This window comes from Marmota monax, unplaced genomic scaffold (assembly GCF_021218885.2).
Source record: "Marmota monax isolate L192 unplaced genomic scaffold, Marmota_monax_Labrador192_F-V1.1 WCK01_AAM20220418_F8-fsc00069, whole genome shotgun sequence".
Classification (NCBI taxonomy): Eukaryota; Metazoa; Chordata; class Mammalia; order Rodentia; family Sciuridae; genus Marmota; species Marmota monax.
Window position 1 is genome coordinate 8,679,169 of NW_026695243.1, and position 19,870 is coordinate 8,699,038.

At 40.5% G+C, this 19,870-nt stretch overlaps 1 protein-coding gene and 1 non-coding gene across 16 annotated transcripts in view; both read left to right on the top strand.

Annotated features, from left to right (window-relative positions):
• The window catches only part of Ubap2 (ubiquitin associated protein 2), a 103,886-nt gene that overhangs the window by 76,557 nt on the left and 7,459 nt on the right, over positions 1-19,870 (top strand). For 12 of the 15 annotated variants that reach the window (XM_046457139.2, XM_046457140.2, XM_046457147.2 and 9 more), the window contains 3 exons: positions 12,804-12,843; positions 15,135-15,318; positions 16,242-16,311. In XM_046457139.2, coding sequence (XP_046313095.1) covers positions 12,804-12,843; positions 15,135-15,318; positions 16,242-16,311 — 294 coding nt within the window. The remainder of the gene's footprint in view (positions 1-12,803; positions 12,844-15,134; positions 15,319-16,241; positions 16,312-19,870) is intronic. The other 3 variants (XM_046457141.2, XM_046457143.2, XM_046457149.2) reach the window with 1 other exon arrangement.
• Positions 14,412-14,490, top strand: LOC124101466 (small nucleolar RNA SNORD121A). Its single transcript, XR_006854618.1, has one exon. It is a non-coding gene; the product is annotated as a small nucleolar RNA SNORD121A (small nucleolar RNA).

The following is a 19,870-nucleotide window of genomic DNA, read 5'->3' on the forward strand; positions in this document are numbered from 1 at the left end:
TATCTACTCAGCTTTTGTTAATGATACTGGAATATAGATAAAGAAGTGAAAGGGCTGGGTATATAGCTCAGTTGGTAGAGTGCTTGTTTCATATGCACAAGGCACTGGGTTTAATCCTCAGCACCACAAAACAAAAAAAATTAGGGCTGGGGATGTGGCTCAAGTGGTAGCGAGCTCGCCTAGAATGCGTGATGCACTGGGATTGATTCTCAGCACCACGTAAATGTGAAATAAAGATACTGTGTCCACCTAAAACTAAAGAAATAAATATTTAAAAAAAAGTGAAATATCTGTCATATTTCAAAGTCTTCCTCTGCAGAGGATTGCTTTGTGCATATCTGATTATTATTGCCAGTGAGAGGTTTTCTTTTAAGTTGAATTGTACAAATATGTTCCGAGAATCTTAGAAGAAAACTTAAAAAGTAAAAGAAACAGAAACATACTAGGCCAATTCAACTGTTTTTATTCATGTATCCCATTAACAATTTAAAGTAGCTCATACTTGTAACATCTGCCTTGCAGGAAATAAATTTAATTCTATAATCTCATGTATTCCTTCCAAACCACTATGAACACTTTCTAGGTGTATCTTCAGCTCATTTCTTCTGTCTGCATTTCTTGTGAAATTAAAATCACTGTGTACATAAATGAATTTTTCAATGTGACGGCAGTATTCTATATCTTGACAAGGAATTTGGCTTATCTGTGTATGTGTTTCTTGAAACTCACCAAATGATCCTCTTAATAAATATGGTAAACAGATGTGGAGTTCTAGTTAGCGATTTGCATGCTGAAGAGTACTAGTGTATACAAATTTAATTTGAAATGCAGCAAAAGCAATTAGGAGGCTGGGTTGGGTTTGATTCTCAGCATCATATAAGTAAATAAAATAAAGATCCATCAACAACTAAGAATATATGTATATATTTAAAAAAGACAATTAGGAGATAAGATAGTGGCAAGAAAATGTTAATTATTCAATGGAAGTTATAAGATATGGGTATTTATAATTTTTTACTTTTTGAAGTTTTTTTGTTAAATATTTGGAGAAAAATCACTACACACTCAATTTGGTTTTCCTTTTATCACTTGACATCATTTTGTAAATATGACATGGTATCTTGGAATTTCACATCTATAACTCTGTGTCCAAGATTTCTAAGTGAATTTATTTATGCTTGTATTTATTTATTTTATATTCATTTACTTGGGTGTAATGGCGATTAAATTCAGGGGTGCTCTACCACTGAACTACATCCACAGTCCATCTAATTTATTTTTCTATTTTGACACGGGGTCTTGGTAAGTTGCTCAGACTGGCCTCAGACTTGGGATCTTCCTGCTTTAGCCTCTTAAGTTGTCGCTATTACAGGAGTGTACCATCAAGTTTAAATGAGAAAAAAAAATTTTGTTTTTCACCCTTTGATACTGGGTTTCATTGAACCCAGAGGTCTTCTGTCACTGAGCTGTATCCCCAGCACTTTTAATTTTTTTTGAGACAGAGCTCACAAAGTTGCTGAAATTGTCTTTGAACTTTGAATCCTCCTGTTCAGCCTCCTGAATTGCTGTGATTATAGATGTCACCACTTCACCTGGTGCTAAGTGAATTCAAAAAGCTAACATTTTTTTTTATTAATAGTGCTGGTAGTGACTAATCTTGTTAGTAAAATCTAAACCTTTGTCTCAGAGGAGCCCCTCCTACCATCTTCATGCACACTCATACAACATGCTTGCATATTTTACATTGTGTAGATTATGCCCTGAAAAATAAATTTCCAGTTTAGGAAAAAGCTTTCATAGCACTAAGAAGACAATCATAATGTGGTGGGTCTTTTTTTTTTTTGGTAGTTGTAGATGGACAGAATACTTTTATTTGTTATGTGGTGCTAAGGATAGAACCCAGTGCCTCACACGTGGTAGGCAAACGCTCTGCCACATCCCAGTCCCTGGTGATTCTTTATTATTCAGATGGCATGCATCTGAAATCTTGTTTTTTTCCTTCTTTTGAGGGGTGGGTAACCAGGAATTGAACGTAGGGCCACTTAAGCACTGAGCCATATCCCTAGCCCTTTTTATATTTTATTTAGAGATAGGGTCTCACTGAGTTGCTTAGGGCCTCAGCTTCCCGAGCTGCTGGGGAATGCACCACTGCATCCAGTTGAAATCTTAACTGTGTTTAAGAAATCTTGTCTTAATAAAACACTCAAATGGCTGAGACCATTAATAAGATGTAGAGTACCCAATGGTAATGTTATTTAAGATATTTTTCTGAGGTTATGTTATTATTTCTCTAGTGATAACAAAATCACAGGCTAGAACAGAATCACTAGTGCAGTAGTGCCTGCCTATAATCCAAGCTACTCAGGAGACTGAGGCAGGAAGATCACAAGTTTGAGGCCAGCTTGATCAATTTAGCAAGCTCCTACCTTAAAATAAAAATTAAAAAGGCCTGGGATAAATAAAAAGGGTTCAGTGGTAAAACACTTCTGGGTTCAAACCCCAATACCCAAAGGAAAAAACAAAATGAACAAAATCACAGGCTAGAACAGAATCTTGCAACATGTTAGCAGAGTTAGATGGAGCTTTTCTCATTTTGTCCTTTCCACAATTCCCTTTACTTGAACATTCAGAAAAAACATCTGTGTCTTCTGGCCACCTTAGATTAATCTGTCTCACCATCTTTCTGTTTCTGGAGTGTGCATGTACAGGTGTCTATACACACACACACACACACATGCATGTACTCAGACACATCTGGAATATCCACAGATTAAGACTGTCTTCCCAGGAACCATTTGATTGACATGTTAGTGTTTCCAATCATAATATAGGCTGCATCCTTGTAATACTTAGATTCAAATAAGTTAAGCTTCTGGATTCCATGTAGCTGTTGTAGTCCAGTTCTGGCCCCTTAAATATACTGCTTTCTTTGCCTTTGGCCTTATTCTGGTTCCCACAACTTTTTTTCCTCATAGCAGATAGCCTGGTTTTTGGGAGTATGTCATTGACAAGAAGCAGCTGGCAGGTTTGTTATCAAATTACTTGTCTGATATGGAGGTTGTTCTGCAAATTATTATTTAGCCCTAACTGATAAAATTTCCTGTAACCCTGAAAGTTATTTTTTAATCTTGAGCTTTCTACTTTATATTCTCAACTGCTTACTAGATAATTCTAGTTAGATGTACCTTAGACCAGTTAAATTGAAACTTCCTTTAGCTTTTCTCCTTTTTATATCATTCTTTTTAAAAAAATTTCTTTTTGTATGTATAGATGGAGAATTCCTTTATCTTGTTTTTATTTTTATGCAGTGCTAAGGATAGAACCCAGTGCCTCACGTATGCTAGGCAAGCGCTCTGCCACTGAGCCACAGCCCCAGCCCTCTTAATATCATTCTTATTCCTTGATTCTTTGACCTGATTGGCAGGTCATTGTTGACTTGACACTGTACAATATAATTTTAACTCTCTTTTATTACCACTAACCTCACTTCATATCTTTATTTTTCTACAAGTGTGTTGAATATTGTCCTTTTTCCTGCCTGAAATATTTGGTATCACTCATAAGTAAAACCATAGGGCCAGAATGTTTTCTTTGTACGAAAGCTTGAAATTTCAGTTTCTTTAATTGGTAAAGTGATATTAAGCTTTCTATCTTTTTAAATTCGTGTCAAGGCATTTGTGTTTTCTAATTTTAAATTTGCTGCTATAAAATCTTTGTTTTTTCTTACTGTCCTTTTACCATCTGTAGGGACTATAACAATGTTGTCCTACCTCTTTTATTCCTTTTTGCAATACATGTATACATTGTATAAATATTTATTTGTATAATATTTTAATCAACACATGTATCTCTGCAAACATTCATAAATTCTTTGTGATAAAAAACTTCAAAACCTTTCTTCTAGCTTTCCCTTTTCTTGAAATTAAAAAAAAATCAGAAAATGTTAATCCATTAGTATGGAGAAGCGCTGGGTTAACTTGGTGTCTCAAGATTTTGTCTCCATTTTCTTGATCCTTGTGATGTGTAGGGCCCCTGGGTGAAAGCAGTGGGAGTGAGGGTGCCAGAGAAAGAGCGGCTTTAGCTCTACAGGTTTTAAGTAAGTTCTCTATTTGCCTTCCCCTCACTCTTGCTCCCTCTTCTACTCATATATTAGGTGCTTGGAGTGGCTCTTTGATATGAGGTGTGTTGTCCTTTGGATTACATACTACTGGCATTACGATTTGGCTTTTCCAGTTTAGCTGAATCTGATACCATCCTTAATATGCTTTCTGGTATACAATATTTTGTTACTATTATTTTTGGCTGGGGGAGGGAGGATAACAGGGTTGAACTCAGTGGCACTCTACCACTGAGCCACATCCCCAGCCCTATTCTGTATTTTATTTAGAGACAGGGTCTCCCTGAGGTGCTTAGCAACTCGCCATTGCTGAGGCTGGCTTTGCACTTATAATCCTCCTGCCTCGGCCTCCTAAACTGCTGGGGTTATAGGCATGCACCATCATGCCTGATGTTACTATCATTTTCTTTCTTTTTTTTTTAATATTTAATTTTTAGTTTTAGGTGGACATAACCCAGTGCCTCATGCATGCTAGGCGGGTGCGCAACCACTTGAGCCACATCCCCAGCTCCGATGTTACTATCATTTTCTTCCCAATAGTTTTTTCCTTTTGAGTTTATCTTTTTTTCAAAATGTCATGTATTTTTTAAGTCTGTCATATTTTTTTTTCTAAAATTTTTATTAGTTATTGATGGACCTTTATTCATTTATTTGTTTATATGTATTGCTGAGACTCGAACCCAGTGCCTCACACATGCTAGGCAAGCACTCTACCACTGAGCCACAACCCTAGCCCCTTGATCTGTCATCTTTAACATAAAATTTATTCCTGTACTTTTCCAATATGACAACTACTGGCCTAATGTGGCTATGTAACAATTAAACAAAGTATCAGTATCTTAAAAATAGCAACATTTTAAATGCTTATTAGCCAGATATAGTTAGTAGAATTCAACATGGGACCACGAAGATATAGAGTATTTACAACTTTGCAGAAAGTTCACTTTGACATTGCTCATGTATTCTGTTTCTGACAACGTAAATCAGAATCAGACCATATGCTGTCTGTGCAAATATCCTGTCATCTCGAACACCATTTCAGTTCTAGCTCTAACTTTACACCTTATTCACTGTCCATGTCACTTCTCACTGAATTCCTTGCTAAGCTGCTTGATTTTTTTTTCTTTTTGTTTTTTGAATACCGTGGATTGAACTCAGGGGCACTTGACCACTGAAGCATATCCCCAGCCATATTTTGTATTTTATTTAGAGACATGGTTGTCTAAGTTGCTTAGGGCCTTGCTAAGTTGCCAGAGCTCTTTTCCAACTCGTGATCCCCCTGGCTAGAATGTATTTCTAAACTATAAAGTTCTTGAAAAGTAACTGTAATACAATTAGCTAAAAAAATTAATCCCTTAGTCACCAGTCAGTGCTTTAATTTCTTTTGCTCTCATTAAATTTGTAATCTATTCATGTCATATTTTAATTATTACTAGGATTGGGAATGAATGAGAACAAGTGTTCTGATTAAGCTTGAAGATTTTCTCCTTTTACTTTTGGAAAATATTTTAGTAATTTAATACAATGAAAATAATTTAAACATTGAGTTGACAATTTTAATCAATTTTTTAAACAATCTTTTAAAATTGTTATCCTTTATAACTTTCCTTTTTTATTGTTGTTTCTCTGGTATTGGGGATTGAACCCATTGGCACTTAACCATTGAGCCACATTCCCAGTCTTTTTACGTTTTATTGTGAGACAGGTCTTATTAAGTTACTTAGGATCTCACTAAAATTGCTGAGGCTGACCTGGAACTTGTAATCCTCCTGCCTTAACCTCCCAAATAGTTGCGATTGTAGCATGTGCCATCTTGCCCCTTATGGTAACTTTCTAGTCATAGTAGTTTTTTCACTATTTCATACAAAAAGGAAATTGAAGTCTAGAGATTTAAGTGATTTTCCGAAGGTAGAGGACTAAAAAGGAAAACCAGGGCTACAGAATCCAGTGTCATCATTTTTCTTCTTCTTGCTTCTCTTCCCCCTCCCTCTATTGAAATGTTATAGACACTTAATGTTTTCCTTCAATACTTTGAAATGTTCAAAATAGTCTTTCAAAGTCTTTGTTCAGTAAATTCAGCATTGGGACCTTTGCTTTATACTGATTGTTTTTTCCTTGTTTATGAACTACGTTTTGTTTCTTTTTATGACTTGTAATACTTTAAAAAACATGTTTTTTTCAGTTGTTGATAGACCTTTATTTTATTTATTTGTATGCGGTGCTGAGAATTGAACCCAGTGCCTCAAAGATGCCAGGCAAGTGCACTAGTGCTGAGCCCCAGCCTCAACCTGTAATACTCTTTTATTGGATATTTAAATAATATAATTTGACAGTTGTAGAAATTAGATTGTTCCCTTCCTCAGGTTTGTTTTTGTTACTGTTGAAATTGCTCGTTTAGTGACTTTATTTTAGACTAATTTTATAATACCTCTATTTTTTCTTATAGCCAGTGAATTCTTTATTCTGTCAGCTAGTGATTATACAGAGATTTCCTTAATTTGCTGGAATCAGTGGATTACCTGGGCTTTGTGAAGAGGCTGTCTGTGTGTTGGAGCATGCCTTTTAACACACAGCCAAACTGTTGCAGACTCTACCTTAGCTTTCACTTCCTACTTGCGCACAAGTCATAGATGGGAGCTTGGGGCCTTCCCAAGTCGTTCCTGAGCATACGTAGAGCCCGGGGAATGTACCTATAAACATTGGCATGGTCTTCTAGATCTGTAGAAACTTGTCAGAGCTTTACAAATGATATGTACTCCAACTTTTTCTTTCTTTCTTTTTTCTTTTAAGATACCTTTCTTTTTTTTAATATTTATTTTTTAGTTGTAGTTGGACACAATATCTTTTTTTTTTTTAATGTGGTGCTGATGATGGAACCCAGGACCTCGCCTGTGCTAGGGGAGCACTCTAATGCTGAGCTACAACCCCAGCCCCTAATTGTTTCTTTTTCCTTTTCTTTTTGCTTAGTGTGTTTTATTGTCCTCCCACTCCCAACTTAGGCAGCTTTAAAGTTAAAGAATCACGTGCCTCCAGGGAAAATGTTTCTTTATTGGCCAAGTTTCAAGTCAGATCTAGATTGTCAGTAGCTGTGTCTAATAATGACAGTTCCCTGGGGATAGTAGAGGTTAAGGAACTTCCAGGCCATACTGTTTTCTTCTATGCCTGTCAGGTTTGAATGTGAGGGTTTTTGTTGTTAATTATTTTTTTGGGTACCGGGGATTGAAGTCAGGGGCACTTGACCACTAAGCCACATTCCTAGCCCTATTTTCAGGGTTTCACTGAGTTTCTTAATGCCTCACCATTGCTGAGGCTGGCTTTGAACTTGCATTCCTCCTGTCTCAGCTTCCTGAGCTGCTGGAATTATAGAGACTTGCCACTGTGTCTGGGTTAGCTACTTGATTTCTGATCTCTCCTGTAGATTTTTTTGTGTATGTGTGGTACTGGGACTTCAACTTGAAACCAGGGCACTCTACCACTGAGCTATATTCCCAGCCCTTTTTATTTTTCATTTTGTAGAGAGGGTCCCAGCTGAGGCTGGTATCCAATTTGCAATCCTCCTGCCTCAGCCTCCTGAGTTCCTGTTTTATAGTGCTTAGCTCTTCTACAGACTTTTAAGAAACTTTTAAAAATATTAAGTTGTAGATGGACACAATACGTTTATTTTATTTGTTTTCATTTTTATGTGGTGCCAGGGAACATATATCCAGTGCCTTACACATGCTAAAAGTGCCCTACTATTGAGCCACAACCCCGGCCCTCTTCTATGGATTTTTTTTCTCTGCTGGACCCTTTGATACTTCTTTGCTTTTGCTTCTGCCGTTCTTCTGCATAAAATCCCCCTTTATCAATTTGTCGATTGTTTGCATTTTATTGCATTCATTTAGTTTGCATACTGGGTATTAAATCCAGGGCCACACAAATTCAAGGCAAGTGCTCTTCCACTAAACTTCACTTCCAGTCCTTTTTATTTTTTATTTTTATTTTTTATTTTGAGTCTCGCCAAATTACTTACGGCCTCAGTAAGTTGCTGAGACTCTCATCAAACTTTTTTTCTTTTTATTATTTTTTTATGGTGGATGGACACAATATCTTTATATTGTTTTTGTGTGGTGCGGAGGATCAAACCCAGTGCCTCACATATGCAAGGCAAGTGCTCTACAAACTGAGCTACAACCCCAGCCTTTTCCTCAAAGTTTCCATCCTCCTGCCTCAGCCTCCTGAGTCACTGGGACAATAGGTGTGCACCATCCCACCTGACTTGGAACGACTTCTTTAAATCTTATGGTTTGTACTGTTTAGTATTCACCTGTTAGAAAATCATACAAGTATATTTAGTGGTGAGTGAACCCTAATTTCGAGGATGGACACTAGACTAATGAAGTCTCCACACAGTTTCTATATTTGATGTGGTATGTTGTGTTACCTTTTCCCTAACTACAAACTTTTATTTAACTATGAGGTTTCTTTTTCCCCCTAGTCATTCTGTTATTACTGTATACCTTTCTTTCCCCTCTTTCCCCCCTACTGTCTGCATTTCTTTTAATAATTTCAGGTTATTTGGATAATAGAGAATATTGTTAATAAGTACAGTAGTCATGATTTGTATTAGATTTTGGTTACTACATAGGCCACAGACATAAAATCTTTTTCTTTAGTAGTTTTGAGATTTGCAAAAAGGAATGTGCCTTGTAGCTTTTTTCAAGTTCCTCCCCTTATCTGGGGACAATGGCTAGGCCTTGTGGTATCTGTTATTGATTGATTGTGCCATGCCATGGTTCCCTGGCTTGCTCTGTAGAGGCAGACATCATTTCTAAGAATGCCTTTTTCAGGGCTTCAATTGAGGCTCAGTGGTAGAATCTTTTCCTAGCACATGTGAAGCACTGGGTTCGATCCTTGGCACCACATAAAAATAAATATAATTAAGGTTTTGTGTTCATCTACAACTAAAAATATTTTTTAAAATGCATTTATTTGCACCTTAGTTCCATTGGAATGTTCACAATTTCCTCAAACCAGTTGTTTTCAGGTTTTGAATTTTGATTCAGGGTTTCATGCCGTGACCCCCTCGCCGAGCGCCCAAGCATAGCCTAATAAAGCTTACTCAAGTCCAATCCAAAGCTATCACGCGGGGTTTTCTCATAGGGTGCTGAGGGACAGCACGCCAACTCTTCCTAATAAGGAGTTGTTTACCAAGATCCACAACGGAGACCGGCGCCATCTTCTAATGGCGGCAGCGGTCTATAAACACGGCTCACCACAGTTCCCCCTTATCTCTTAAAAAACAATGCAGGCGAAAGTAGAGGTGCTATCCCACTGTGCAAACATGGCTGCAGTGTATGGCTCAGTCCCAAGGAGGCGCCTTCCCTAGATCTGACACCATATCAGCCGACGCCTTTTTTCGTGGGACAGGGCTTGGATGCCAAACCCGTATGCAATAGGACGTACTTCCCTTGAGGTCCGGAGATCGGATCACTCAAGTGCAGTGCTTTGCCTCGCATCCTGCATCGTGATGACGGCGAAAAGGAAGGGGGATTTTACAAGTAGCCGGTCAGTGACTATGAGGTTGGAAGTGGCAACACCATCTCTCAGCCCCTGAGAAAACGAAGGGTCCAAAGCATAAAGTGCAGCGCCAGCATGGAAGCCCACCTGCGTGCAATGGCAACAAGGCCTGCAGAGTGCATGGGCCTTCCATAACTGGGAAAGCAGGAAGAGGAGGGCATGCCAATCCCAGTGCAATGTCAAAAATAACTTGGGGTGCAATGGCCAAAACCCAGGAAATTATTGCTTAAGTTGCGCAAGCCAAACTTGTGGAGAGATACCATTCTCTAGGGCTGCAAAAGCCTGGACGATCATAGCCTTTTCTTGGCTATGGCGAGCTCTTAGGCGACAGAAAAGCCACAGACAAAGGACAACCCCAAAACAACACATCGCTCCAAAAATGCTTACTCCCACCCATTCCTTAAAGAAAGAAAAAGCAGAAGACAACCAATTCGTAAATTGGCCCAATGTCACAGGGTCCACACGAGTGTTGTTCAACATGGCAATTTGTGTCAGTTGGGTCTGGATCAATTTCTCTGCTTCCATGGACCAGTTTCCGGCCAGGTACTGTCCGATGATTTGAGAGGTATTTCTGGAATCATTAAATCTGAGAGATGTTATACATAGATGTGCATGATGATCAACACAACCCAAATGTACTAGGTCTGACAATTCCTCAACTTGATCTTGAAGCAGATCTATCCTTTGATTAGCAGCCAAAATCCCAGATAGAATGTGTTGATTAATTCTACTTTGAGATTCAAGTATGGTGGATGTTTGTTGAATAACCTGATTAATAGTGGCAGCAGTTTGAACCTGGCTGGCCATGGTTACTCCAGCTGTAACTGCTGCAGCAGCAGACACTGCCACAGCTGTCACTATAGCTGCCGTAATTCCAAAATCTCTACGGGCTCTAATCAGTTCAACAATAAGAAATGACTCTGGATCCGCAGTAACTGGGATCGGGACAAAAGTTGGAATTTTCATAACCACTGCCATAGGCCAGGATCCATTCCAACACTCAGACAAGTAACAGGTAGTATTAGAACAATTAAGCATCCCCTGTGATGTAACATTAGCCAAAAGGAACAGAAACGGAGATTGGAGACAGACTGCTGCAGAGGGTAACGTTGCATTACCTAATTGTGCATTGTGTGAAATATTTTTGAGTCTCCTACCCCACACCGAATCTTGGGTACTACTGCCAGAAACATTAAACAGCCAACTTTGGACTCCTCGTAATTGAGCCAAAGCGGAGATGTCGGCTGTGGCCCCCTTTTCATTGGAAATCAACCATTGAAACCAGGACCAACCCGCTCCTATAGAGGAATTATTGTTGGAAGTTGTTTTGAGAGAGGGGGAAAGGGAAAAACCTTTGGCGACCTGATGTTTCTCCCAAGAGTGATCTTGACAAGGTGTAAATGCAGGAGGGAAGCCATACTCAGGGGTGCAATAAGGAGAAGCCTTAAAATGAGTGGCATTAGAGGTCTCATTAGAAGGAGACAACGGAATTAACACCTGGGAAGTAATGGCCAAAGTGGTTATATTTAACTCAGATGTATTTGTCAGGACTCTTCTTGTCAGGCGTTCTGGAATACACACCGGCTCCGTCCGGTTTTGGCCCCCGGCGGCGCTCCGCTTTCTCAGCTCCGCAGCAGTGCAGGCAGGTCCTTCAGCCGCGGCCGCAGCGACGCCGGCGGCTGTTTGCGCTCCGGCTCGTGGGCGCAGAGCGCTGTTTGCCGCCGCTACCGCTGCGGCCAGGGCCGGGTTCTCGCACGGCGGCTGCATCTTGATTGAGCCCACCGCCATCCTCATGCCCAGACCGCGGCCGCGGCCTTGGCAGCTTCTCTCAAAAACATCTGCAAAGTGCTCTGCTTTACCTTAAGTCCTTTTGAACGTAGCAACCCATCTAGGGCCAACAAAATTGGGCTTGAAGAGGTAGCGCCCATAATGTTTTTAGAGCTATAAAGAAAGTGAAAGTACAAAAGCCCCGCTCTCTCCTTATTTACAGGGGAGCGTCCTTTTTCCTGCTCTCTCTTTCTTTACTGAGGAGCGTCTTGTTTTATTATTTTTCCCGCTCTCTCTGTATTTACAGAGGAGCGTCCCGCTATTTGCTTGCGGATTCCCACTTACCTGGGAACTTACCGGTGCACCACCCTGACTGCTGAAAGTTCTGGATCCTGGGTTCGAGGAATATTCGGTTCCCCGTACGGGCCACCAACTGCCATGACCCCCTCGCCGAGCGCCCAAGCATAGCCTAATAAAGCTTACTCAAGTCCAATCCAAAGCTGCCACGCGGGGTTTTCTCATAGGGTGCTGAGGGACAGCACGCCAACTCTTCCTAATAAGGAGTTGTTTACCAAGATTCACAACGGAGACCGGCGCCATCTTCTAATGGCGGCAGCGTTCTACAAACACGGCTCACCACAGTTTCACATCATCCTCACTTTGTACTTCCTCCTTCAGAAAATCTATTTTAAGGTCTCATGTCTTTTTTTCTGAGGCCCGTTTTTTTAAAGTGATATAAAGTTTTCTTTTGTTCTATTTTGCACATGTTTTCTTTTTTGTACACATGACATCCAGGAGATAAAACTTGCCCTAGATAGGAAAGTGCCTGAAGATTTCAATGTATATATTGAAATGGTGTAGTTTGTGTGTTGGGAGAATGGGGGAATGTACTGGAGGTTGAACCTAGGGGTGCTTAACCACTGAGCTGCATCCCCAACCCTTTTATTTTTTGTTTTGAGATGGGGCCTTGCTAATTTGCTGAGGCTGACCTTGAACTTGTGATCCTCCTGTCGGGGCTTCCTGAGTTGCTACTATTACAGGTGTGTGCTATCACACCTGTCTTAGTTGGATATTTTAATAATTGTTTTAGGACTGATTAATTGCTTCCTCTATCCTTTTTACTTCCACAAATACTCAATCTAGTTTCAAAAATATTGGTTCCTTGGGACTCATTTGTTTGTTGGATTATTTTTTCTTTTATTAAAAACAAACAAACATACAAACCAGAATAGAATAGACAGTTTGCCCCTCCATTAACCTATACTTCATATGGTTGTCTCTGAGTCTCAGTAGAATGACAAGTAGGTAATCATTTGAGTAGATGTGTGGGTTGACTTACTTTCTCTTCTGTTCCTTGTAGAATGGGCATGGCGGTGGTCGAAATCAGCAGACAGCAGACAGTAAGTATATCAACCAACTATCTACTTTTGTCCATGGCTGGTGAAAATTAGAGGAAAGTATGGTGGATGTTATGGGGAAAATAACAGTTGGGCAGCGGCTACTTCTCTAAAAACAGACCAGTTGTATTTTTTTCTGGAAACTGCTGTTCTGATTCATCACTGGAACAGAGTAAAGCCATATTCATTGGTTAAGTGAAATCAAGTCTTATTTCTGTGGGAGAGCTAACAAAGGTCAGCTAGTTCCCACTTCCAAGATGATGGTTGAGGATATTATTAGAAATGTTGTAGCTACAGCAAGATGGTCATAATCTGGTATTATTCTGTCCTGATTGGACTCTTCCCAAGTTCAGTGTATTATGTTCATTTAAAAGGGGCTTTGCTTAGAGACAGGTTGGTAAGTGGGGATTGTGATGGACTTTTAAAGCAAAAAAATTGCTATTCGCGTTTCGTTGCTATTGGAACCTGAAAGACTGCTGCTTAGGAAGAGATCGAAAGTGTACGCTGGTGATGCTCTGGAGGAAGATGAGGGGTATCCTATCCTCACAATAGCTCAGTGATCACTGGAGGTAGTGTGGGTGAATCCCTGATGTTTTTTTTCATTCCTTGGTGCCTGGCTCACTCATCTTTGATTATTTATATTGTTTCTGTTTGATCTTTCAGTGAGACGATGGCTATCCACTCTTGAGTCTGGAAGCCAGAATGATTTTTTTTTTTTAATTAGGATTTTGGGGAGCATGAATATGGAACTCTAGCAGACACAGTTGAAATTGAAATAATGGAATTGATGCACCAGGGTTTGTTTTTAGTATTAGTGGTAAAGTTGGGATGCCGGGGCTATTTAGAGAAATGTTGGCAGCTCTGAGCTTGTTGGATGACTGAACAACTTCTCATTCTAGCAGCAGAAGTGGCAAATTTCTTTTGTCCTGTTGGAGGTTCATGAAGGCATATAGGGGTTCTAAGTGGTTTGGAGATAATTTAAAATGAGATCATGAGATATGAAGTATCTGCAAAACATAGTATGCATTTAAGGTATGTGTTTTTTTTTAGGGTGCTAGGGATTGAACCTCAGGGGTACTTTGCCATTGAGCTACCTCCTCAGCGTTTTTTATCTTTAGATTGAGACAGGGCTTCAGTAAAGTTTCTGAGACTGGCTTTGAACTTGTGATCCCCCTGCCTCAGCTTCCTGAGCTGCTGGGATTATAGGCATGTATCACTGGGCCCAGCTGTCTTTATTTTACATAATTTGTTCTCTGTTTCCTCTTGTGGCCCTATTTCTTGTTCTTTGCGAGAATGGCTCACTGAGAGTCTGTTAGCAATGTCATTCATTGCCCTGGGAAGTACCTTTTGGGGTCTTAGTGTGGGGGAGGTACATTAGTGGTATCTTCACCTGGTTTCATCTTTGGAATAGACTATCAGTGGGGAAGATCCTGGAAAGAGTTGACCTGGCTGTGTGCCTACCTGCCTTTTTTTGTTTTGAACTTCCCCTTCCAGTTAGACTATTGAGTACGGAATTCCCTGTGGGTTCACATTAGTCATGCTGGAAGGTAAAGCTGTGTTTTCCTTCCTAACTGGAAAAGACAGTGATGTATTTCCAAGCACATATCTGAGTTGTATGTGTGGATAGCACAAAAACTGAGTCTTTTCCACTGGTGGGGTTGATTGTATCCACATGCTTTCTGAAGCCTAGTAATTGATAAGCTTGCTTATGTGCTCTGAGATTAATCTGTTGATGCATGTACCAAGGAAATTCTTACTAAGCATTTGAAAAGTATGTGTTGGACTGCAGGCACGTATTCTTGTTGTAGATTTTAGGCACATAGATCTCTTCACAGTGTCTACAGTCAGGTCTTTTTCCCCCTACCCTGAACTGGCTCTGAGCTTTTGATAATGTCAGCCTGAATGGGTGTATGATATGTACTCTTGGTGGTCTTGCCAGTCAATTTTTTACTTTCCTTTACTGTCCTTTGGAGGAAAATTTGCTTCATTCTATATATCTGTCAATCTCAACATCTCTTTTCCTTCCTGTTTGCTGCCAAGGGTCGGTTTCTATAGGACAGTTTACGATTATAAGTGTCACTGCTTTCTCTTTCAATCTTCTATGTCTGACCATCACCTGTCCTTTTGGTAGTCTTATTATACAGAGATGGAACCATCTGGCGTCATGCTTGGGCATTGTCCTAGGAAATGTTAACTTTGTATATATTTCACTGAGTGCGACATGTCACAAGATACTGCACAGATTTCTGATACTCAGGGTTGGTTCTGGAGCTAAATAGATCTGTTTCTTACAGCTACTTCATCTGTTCCAGCTCCAAAGACAACAGACCCTCCTTCTGCCCTCCCATCTGTGAGCTCCCTGCCCAGCACCACCTCCTGCACTGAGCTTCTGCCCTCCGCATCCCAGCACACTGCCACTTTGCCCTCCTTGTCCCAGCCTGGTGACCTGTCCAGCAGCCCCCTCTCTCAGCTTAGCAGGTATGGGGGAAAGGTGGGCCCAGAGTGAGAAGCACATTGGGCAAAGTCCTAGAGCCTCTGTAGAAGGTTGTTTACTGGAACAAAACACACTTGTTGCTTCTGACATGACATCTTGGGCTTTTGAATTAATACTCCAGTTTAGGTTTTGCCCAGATCAAGTCAAATACCACCAGATAGAAAAATTTTGCTGGCTTATAATGCTTTTGCTGGCACAGAGCACTGGTTCTCCTGGAATCGAATGGGCATTTGGTTCCCTGTGACTCTTCTTGGACATCAGGCAGACACCCTGAGTATAGCCTGTCCCCAGCTCTGGACCCATATTACTGATATATAATGTGAATGATGTTGGATTTCTGAGCAGGTGTCTGATTTAATACTTGTCATGACTCCAGAGAGGAAGTTATTTGAAGAGGGTGTAGGAAAATGGGGTTGTTTATTACCTATATCTTTTGTGTAGTGCTCCATCTTGACCCTTTCCCTTGGGAGCAAAAGCTTTTTTTTTGAACTCTGGATCTGATTGAAATTCAGGCTCTGACTCTGGCATATGTGGTTGAACACAGACCTTTCTTCACTCATTCGAAGATTTTATGAGCTCTCAGCGCAGGACAGTGTTCATAGAGCAGTCCTGTTTTCACTTTTTCTATTGCTTGAAGAGGAAAGAGTTATAGTTCACTGAATTTTCCTCTATAGATTTCCTAGGCCAGGAGATATCAGATCTTGTTGTGAGTGAGACTTTAGATCATTTCTCACAACCAGGATCCTGTCACTTGGTTCCAAGGGCATGAGGTCTGATGTGGAGGCTTCCCCAGGGATAGGGCCAAGCAGGAATATAACCCTGGTAGCCCAGTGTGCTTCGTTCTTTTGGAATAACCTGTTTGGGTACCTGTTTGGATGGACACAGGGTGCTCTGTTTTGTCTTCTAGTTCACTCTCCAGTCACCAGAGCAGCCTCTCCTCTGCGAAGGCAGCACTGTCCTCGAGCACACCACATACAGTAAGTGTCCATAGGCTCCCTCCCCAACACCCCTCCTTAGCATACCTGAAGCTTTAGTTTATTAATTTTCAAATCTGAGATAATATGGATTTGTTTGCATGAAGTGTCTTGAGTAGTTACTTGGTTCAACCATAGGTTTTCTGGGTTTGATAAGAGGACATGTTTTCTGATATGTGGCTCTTTGCATGAATTGCCTCAGATCCCACATGATATCACTAGGGATGTCAGGTGGTGAGCTCCCCAAGAACTTCCTGAGTTCCCCATTCGATATATGAGATGTTTCTACCCAGCAGAGGAGGTTTTGTTTTCTGGCACTTGTTATGTTGAGACATTTGTAGCTTTTTGAGAAAAATAGGTTCATTGTTAACTTGACCTTTGTACTCCTAAAAACCATTTTTAATCAAGATTGATGTTCCTTGAACCCTCTACTACTTGGTGTAGAGCAAATACTTAAAAGGAAAAGGGAGTGCTTAGCTTAGGCAAGGATTTCCTATCCTGCGCTGCAAACACCTGCACATTTTTCTCTGAGACTGACATTCCTAGCTATTGGCCCAGTCAATGTAACTATGTTTCGTTCTTTTGGTAGTCATGGACATTCCTAGTGGTAGCCATGGGTGTCCTATTGATTTGTGCCTGTGCAATCTTCCCTGTCTCAGAGGTGCACACTTCGAAGAAGGAAGTCTGAAGGGTCTGAAGGGTGGAAGGGCAAAAATGGAAGCAGAATTATGTTGTCAAGGAAGCCAGGGTGGAAGAGATCCAAAAAGGAAGTACTGGCTAGGAAGTGTTATTATATGCTAAGAATAACCCTAGATTATTGTTCTGAATTCTGACTTGATCAGTTGTGAAGTTGGGAGTGTAGTTTCAAGTGGTATAGAAATGGTCTCGCAGATGGTGGTGGGTTAAGAAATGAGTGGTAGGGAAAGGAGAGGGGATGTTATTGGAGGTGTTTAAATAAAAGCTGAGTAGCTGAGAGTTGGGTAAGTTGAAAGATGCCGAGACAGCAGAATGTCCATGCTTCTAGGTGTTGGAAGCTTCAGGGAAGGTTGGAGTAGGGGGTGATATACAAGCAGGGAGGATTTTGGATGAAAATGAATGAGAGAGGCAGGAAATTGGTGAAATTTGTTTCCTCCGAGGAAGGAATCAGGGCAAGTACAGAATGAGGGATTGGAAAGTAGCAGTCCTGTCTTGTATTGGTATCAAACACTGTGACTTTCAAACTACAGTTTTCCATGTGAAATCTTATATAAACTCCTTTGTTATGTAACCCATAGCTTTGGGCATGGTGGCACACACCTATCATCACTGTGACTTGGGAGGCTAAGGCAAGAATATGGCAAGTTCAAGCCAGTCTCAGCAACTTACTGAGACCCTATCTGAAAAAGTAAAAAGGGTTAGTTATGTAGCTCAGTAGTAAAGCACCTGTGGGTTTAAACCCTAGTATCCCTTCCCCAGCAAAATGAAAGATAACAAAAGAACCCAGAGTCCACCATCTTCTAGGTAGAGTATTGTAGGCTCTTAGCTGCCCACCTGTCTCTGTCCTCTTGTTGTGGAAACAATGAGCTAGCCTCACCATGAGGATGAGGAGCACCTCTGTGCCCATAGCTCTCTTGCTGAGAACCAGATTGGGAGCTGCAAGCTCTGTTTCCCAGCTGAAAACTCCCAAGTCATGTAATCCAGATGCCAGAACTGCCCATGCAGGGAGTTCCACACTCTGTGTGTCAGAATGGTCACATTGTTAAACATTCAAAATAATTGTTATTGATAGTTATAAAAAGCTATATACTATAAAGGCTTTCTGGTCTCTAACTTTCTTAGTTCTAGCCCTGGATTGCCTATTTTCTCCATCCTTAGTAGCTTTAAAAAAAAATAATAAAACATATAAAAGGAAAAAACAACATTTAAAGATTTTTTAAGTTGTTGATAGACCTTTATTTTATTTATTTATATGCAGTGCTAAGAATCAAACCCAGTGCCTCACATATGCCAGGCAAGTGTGCTATTGCTGAGCCCAGCCCCAGGCCCAGAAAAAGCAACAATTATCCTCCCTTTTGTCCTGTGACATAAATGAGAATATTGTGTATATAGTGGTCCTTGCTCCTAATGGAATACCTTGTTGCTAGTTTTATGTTGACAGGCTGTTTATTCTTTCTTCCCAGTTATACTGTAGGGACTGTGTCCTCCATTCAGGACTGTTTTAGTCTTGCTACTAGTGTTGAGTGGATGACCTTCTACATCTGGTCTAGTTGTGGAACTATAAGGCATTTGTCACTTTAAATTTTACTTTTTTTGATACTGGGTATTGAACTCAGGAATTCTTAACTACTGAGCTTACATTCCCAGCCCTTTTTACTTTTTATTTTGCTCACTAAGTTGCTGAGGCTAGCTTCAATCTTGCAATCCTCCTGCTTCCATCTTCTGAATCACAGGGTTACATGCATGTCTCACCGTGCCTGGTGCATTTGTCATTCCATACACACTGCCCTGTACTGTGATTTCAACCTGTTCCCCTCCGTGGGCGGTGAATGACACACCTCATCTCTCCAGGCCTCCCCAGCATGGCATTGTCTTATATTTGAAAGACATTGAATTTCTTCCTGTAAACTATTTATATTCTTGGTTCCTTGTGTTGAGTCCTTCATATCTTTTTAGGTATTCTGTGTATTAGGGAGACCAATAGACATTTGTGATGGGAGGTACAGATTTTTTGTTTTCAACTCTAGAGTGCTCTATCACTAATTTGTATCCCCAGCTGCCCTTTCTATTTTTTATTTTGAGACAAGGTCTCACTAAGTTGGTGAGGCTGGCCTTGATCTTGTAATCCTCCTACCCCATTTTCCAGTATTTTTCATTTTACAAATAATGTGGCTTTTTAAGAAATATAGTCAGATGTATTTCTTCTCTTTCATAATTCTTCCTTATACAAGAATGAAGGACTCTCATTGTTTTCTCCTTCCCTGGCTTCTCTGGTCCCATCCTTGGTAGACTGTGAGATGACACCAGGTTTTGGATTAACTGTAGACTGGTTAGATGGACTATTGAGACCCTTTAAATGGTGTGTGGGTCAGTTAGGTCCACACTTAGGCATTTTCTCGTTACTTGGAGGTGACGAACAGAGTTGGGGGGCAGCAGAAGGGAGGAGAGGCTTTCTGGAGGACTTGAGTTCCTTTCAGTATATGAGGAACTGTTCTCTAGCGGGCACTTCTTGTGGATGAGGAAGGTTCATTTTTGTCTCCTGTGAAAGGCTAGATGGCCAACAATGCTTGGTGCCTTGGTGAGAGCTGTTGCAGGGATTGGTGGGTGGTCTCAAGTGGAAGTCCGTCTGTTCTGGGCATGCAGCACACCCTTTGTCTTGGTTCCATGCTGAAAAAGCAAGAGTTCCTGGTAGCCTCAGAGAAACTGTTTTCAACTGTCTTAATCTTTTTTGTCTTAATATTTTTATTAGTTGTTGATGGACCTTTATTTTATTTACTTATATGTAGTGCTCAGTATAAACCCAGTGTCTCACACATGCTAGGCAAGTGCTCTATCACTGAGCCACAATCCCAGCCCCTCAACTGTC